Source organism: Triticum aestivum, chromosome 1D (assembly GCF_018294505.1).
Source record: "Triticum aestivum cultivar Chinese Spring chromosome 1D, IWGSC CS RefSeq v2.1, whole genome shotgun sequence".
Taxonomy (NCBI): domain Eukaryota; kingdom Viridiplantae; phylum Streptophyta; class Magnoliopsida; order Poales; family Poaceae; genus Triticum; species Triticum aestivum.
Genome location: NC_057796.1, coordinates 265,067,540 through 265,072,695, shown reverse-complemented (window position 1 = coordinate 265,072,695; position 5,156 = coordinate 265,067,540). Strand labels below are relative to the sequence as shown.

Here is a 5,156-nt window from a genome sequence, read left to right as displayed (position 1 = left end):
TTTTCTTCCTTGGATTGAGACATTTCGGAAGATCTCACTCACAATCAATCTGGGTAAAAGACATGGTTGGAGGTAGTGGAGGTAGTGGTTCGTTCAGGTCGATGACGATGCTGTATTTTCTCCTTTCTTTTCTTGTAAATGTTCCCTTGTATCTCCTTTTACTTTCCCTAACTTAATGAACTGGGTGGAGCACCTACCTTTGAGTAAAATAAATAAATAATCAACCATGCTCGAGAAATGAAAACGAACAAATCATGCAACTTGGTTATGGATTAGATACGTTAAGATTATTGCAACTAAACTTTTCATTCGATATAGAATGTGAACTTGAAATCTTGTGATATGGTAACTGCACCATGTCCATCTATACCAAAAAATCTCTTGTTTTTTAAGAAGTTGTTTACTACATGTTGGTACATAAACACAGAAAAACATTAGTGATTTAGTGGGTAAGTCTACCAGTGCTCGAAGGTTTGTTTCGCTCTGCTCTTCAGTCAAATGCATAATCCAGCTAGCTCAGGATAAATCCTTTATTGCATCGGAGAATTGATAAAACAGTTGAACGATAGGTACTAGAAAGACAGGCATTGTATAATTGTGTATGTAAACGACTTCGATTGTACTGTGTTTTACAGAAAATGCAGGCGCTCGTTATGGTTTATGCCGTGACGATGTGTGGGCCCATACAAGTCTTTGACCATATATGGACGTGCACTGGTTATGGTTTTATGCCGTGACGACTGTGTGTGACTCTGTCCACGAACTGATCATGTGGCGCTGTGTGACTGTGTCCACTGGGTTACAACCGAAATGAGATTCATCATGCACTTATCACAATTATACACACGAGCAGCCAAATAATTGTTCCCAGCCTTCAATATGAAAGCTTGAGAAGGAAAAGAAAAGCTAATCAAGGTAATCTTCTTCACATTTTACTCTCGAGACCTTGCCTGGCACTTGTGCCTCTTGCCGCATCCAGAAATGTTGTTGCTCGCCGCAGACCTGCAGCCCTCGTTCTTCTTCGATCGAAGACACATACATTCTGCTAACCCGAGGTGCCACTCCAAAACCCCGCTCCCGTTCTTTTACCCTATGCATTGCACCGGTCCATGGCCTCAGGCTCACCGTTTCGTGTCCCAGATCTCCTCCAACTCCCTGGCGAGCTCCTTCTGGCGCTGGACGACGATGGTGACGTGGTCCTTGCCGTCGATCACCTTGACGGTGGCGCGCGGGATCTTGGACTGCACCGCGTAGCTGCAGCCCACGGGGAGGAGCTCGTCGTCGCCGCCGTGGTAGATGGTGACCCCGCAGGTGAGCTGGTCCCGGACGGCCTCGAGGCACTTGTCGATCTTGCCGGCGCTGCCGCAGATGATGTTGTGGAGGGTGTGCCACGAGGCGATGTGGGTGTGGCAGAAGAAGCCGTCCATCAGGTAAGTCCTCACCCTGCACCAAGTTGAAGCGTGAGTGATAGTAGTTGTTTGCCAAAACATGCACATAACTCTATTAATATTTTGTGACGAGAAAATTGAGACACGAGTAGGCTAAAACACGAGTAGGCTAAAAATAGTCATCAGACCAGGTCGTGCTTATCAGGTCTATAACTGCTTTCTTTCTTGTTTTTCATTTCTTTCATTTCCCCGATAAATGACTCTTTTATTATCTCAAAATGTAAAGTGAAAACGAAACATAATGAATACACACCCGGTCTTTGCATGACTAGGAAGCACACAATCAATACCAATACATAAATTAAGATCTCTTTCATGTTCTGGTCTCGTCAAATGAGATTTTCAAAATAAATCTTGGTTGCAAAACTCATAAATATTTAGCCATGGAAAATATGTATATAGCTATCTATCCACTGACTTCAATCCACACTCGCTGGTCACCCCTCTCGCCCCAACCCCTTATTGCACTGCACTACGCTCAATCTCGTTGGAGATCTCTGCTCCGCTATTGCCTTGCTCCCTCCAGATGGGAATATAATTTGAACACGTAATTGTAGCTCTTCAATCTAATTAGCGAAACATGAGAAATATGTAACCTTTTAGCTATTTATCCACTGACTTCAATCCACACTCGCTAGTCACCCCTCCCGCCCCAACCGCTTATTGCACTGCACTATGTTCAATCTCGTTGGAGATCTCTGCTCCGATATTGCCTTACTCCCTCCAGACGGGAATATAATTTGAACACGTAATTTTAGGTCTTCAATCTAATTAGCGAAACATGTCTATATATCTTTTTGTGGCATATTACATATGTTTTGCTCATTAAATTGACAACCTAGAATCCATGCATGATTTATATTCCCATCTAGAGAAAGTGCTCAATTTCTTAGCATTACCGACATACCACCTCCTCTAGACAACCACCTGCGAGAAGCCGCCTTCCTTGTCTCACAAGGCTTTCCATTGTTGCTAGCATCTCCCACCGCCCACTTTGTAGCAAAGGCAATGGTTTGAGCCCAAACCAATCCTATCAAAATTTGGCCAGGCAAAAAGGAAAATGGGGGCTAAGGTTTTGGTTGCCCATGTTTTCGCAACGTTGGGCAGGAAAAAATGTCACTAGAGTTGGTTGAAGCATTTGGGCAGGCCTAAATATTGCAATCCAAGCAAGAGCAATTATTTTGGCCATGACTAAAAAATTGACCAAACAGTCGGGTCTGCAGGTGGTCCATCTATGCGCAGTCAGCATTGAAACAGTAGATGGCCTCGCATGTCGTCACACCAAGTGCAACCACTAGCATTTGACCTGGGTCAAGCTCAGTTCATATGTCCCCTATTAACTCTCATCTCATCGCCCATCGGCCAGTCACATCAGGATGCAGCGACGATGCAGCCGGCGGACCCGACAGCCGGCACCCATAAATGCTCCCACTCGCGTCCAACTCTGCATCGCCTCGATCGGGAGCTAGCTCCCATTGATGGCGGATTCCTCGACGAGCTTGCTTAAATTCCATTGGTCAACGCAACCACCCAATCCCAATGGGAGGGAGACGAAATGTCGTTGAGCTAATTCTCACCACCCCGATCGGGAAGAAATGACTTTTTACCTGTATAAGGTGAAGACGCGGAAGGCGAGCTCCCAGAGGCGGTGGTGCTTGCAGAGCACGATGCTGACGGTGCGGCCGAGGTGCTCGTACCAGCACGCCACGGACGCGCCGAACGCTATCGCCGGCCACACCCGCCGGGGCGCCACCGCCCGCAGCACGTACTGCGTCCCCATCTCCCCCTTGGGCACCGGGAAGTACGGCTGCAAGTCAAGCCAAGCCAAGCCAAGATGTTAGCGGCGACTCCATGCAGAAACGTCACGTACGCGACGGCCGGGGAGCGCGCTGAGAGGGACGTTGCGTACCGGCGCGACGAGGGTGATGGACTTGACGGCGGCGGGGTACTTGACGGCGAGCGCGAGCGCGAGGATGGAGCCGAGCGAGTGCGCGACGATGTGGAACGCCCCGACCTTGTACCGCTCGATGACGGAGCGCTCGATCATCTCCACGTGCTCCCGGAGCGTGTACAGCGAGTCCGCCGGCTTGGGGCTGCGCCCGAACCCGAGGAGGTCCACCGCGAACAGCCGCCGCCGCGCCCGCGCCTCCCGGCTCACGTGCGGCAGCACCGTCTCCGTCCAGAACCCGGACGACGATATGAACCCGTGGATGAACAGCACGTCCTCCTCCGTGGCACCGCCGTCTTTAATGGACATGAGTGACACCATAGGCGTGTGAGCATAAGCGGTGTGGGTGACGGTGAGGGAGGCAAATCTTGCCGCCGTATTAATGGAGCTTGGGATATGATCGATCGATGCATGTATGGGTGGCACGTACCGTGGGGTCCCTCGACGTGGACGAAGAGGCGGTCGGCGTCGGCAGGGTTGCAGTTGGCGCAGTGGCAGTCGGACCAACGCGGCGAGGGGTACGGCTTGTGCTCGTCGTCCCCGGCGCCAGCGGCCTTGCCACGCAGGATCTGCACGATGGCGGAGTGCACGGTGAGCGTGGTGGCCGACGCCGACGGCCTCGCCTTCTCCCGGCGCCGGGAGAAGGACGGCGGGGACGACCCGGCGGCGCTGGCGAGCAGGGAGGGCCGCGTGTACAGCGTGTCGGAGATGTCCTCCAGGAGCAGCTTGGTGGAGGACAGCATGCTGACCACCTTGGACCCGCCACGCTCCGCCACGACGATCTTCCCCGGCGCGGCCACGGCAGACGACGAGCAGTAGCACGGCCGCCACGCGCCCTCGGCCACGTAGTCGGCGACCTTGTAGACGAGGCAGAGCAGCAGCTCCAGCGCGTCCAGCAGCATGAACACCACGAAGCTGACGGCCTCGTTCGCCGCACGGCCGGCAGACGCCAATGCCGACCGCGCCGCCGCCATCTGAGTATGTCTCTCTTTGCCGGCGCCAAGATGGAGCTAGGAGCTAGCAGCAGGGCTAGGAGAGAGAGCAATGGGCAATTGAGCAGAGGGCGGTGGTGGTAAAAGCTTTCTTCTAGGAGCAGTAAGCGAGCAGTGGGGGAGGCGGCTGAGCTGCGGCTGCGGGGCGCGTGAGGGAGAGTGACGAGTGAATTGATGCGCGCATTAAAGCGCAGGGGTTGGCGGTTGGTGAACCCATCAGGGCTAACACCACTGACACCGGCCAGCCAACTGGTACCGCGCAGGCTGGGCTTTCAAATTCGACCGGGCAACCCAAGAAAATTTGCAGGACATCCGCACTTTTTCAAGCCATGGACCATACCGGGATACGACTCCACGTATGTACAGTATCCGTAGGGAAAACTCCGTATGTACAGCGCCACTGGTCGTTGTGAGAATAATAGTTGATGGTGAGAGGAAATGAGAGCCTTTTATACTACTAGTATAGTTATTTTTTTTCAGCTGTAAAACGGAGGCGAGCGAGATGGCGAAAGCAGACACATAAATGAATTTTATCTTTTTCCTCTGTCATTGCTTGCATCGCCATTGATTACGCTCCGAGCAATCCATAGTCACAAGGTGCAAATCAGGACGCTCCTATGCAGTTCGCGATTACTGCTGAAGCCGGGGTGCCTTGTAAATTTACAAGCACATTCCATTAACACGCAGCACAGGCACGTGATCGCGGATAATTAGTACTGTACGCACGTCCAATTAAAGCAGCACTTGCGTTTGCACCGTTTACATTTG

General features: G+C 51.8%; 1 protein-coding gene across 1 annotated transcript; it reads right to left on the bottom strand.

Moving 5' to 3' along the window:
• Positions 1-798: 798 nt before the first annotated feature.
• On the bottom strand, positions 799-4,586 carry LOC123181404 (probable lysophospholipase BODYGUARD 3). Its single transcript, XM_044593663.1, has 4 exons — positions 3,827-4,586; positions 3,358-3,692; positions 3,056-3,255; positions 799-1,443 (listed from the first exon to the last, which is right to left on the bottom strand). The coding sequence occupies exons 1-4, from the start codon at positions 4,368-4,370 to the stop codon at positions 1,122-1,124; spliced, it is 1,401 nt and encodes a 466-aa protein (XP_044449598.1). The 5' UTR covers positions 4,371-4,586; the 3' UTR covers positions 799-1,121.
• Positions 4,587-5,156: the final 570 nt, after the last annotated feature.

Coding starts and splice junctions, on each gene's coding strand:
- LOC123181404 (XM_044593663.1), bottom strand. CDS start 4,370: ATGGCGGCGGCGCGGTCGGCATTGGCGTCTGCCGGCCGTGCGGCGAAC. Junction 3,256..3,357: donor CCATCACCCTCGTCGCGCCG/GTACGCAACGTC, acceptor CTTGACTTGCAG/CCGTACTTCCCGGTGCCCAA. Junction 1,444..3,055: donor CGCGTCTTCACCTTATACAG/GTAAAAAGTCAT, acceptor AACTTGGTGCAG/GGTGAGGACTTACCTGATGG.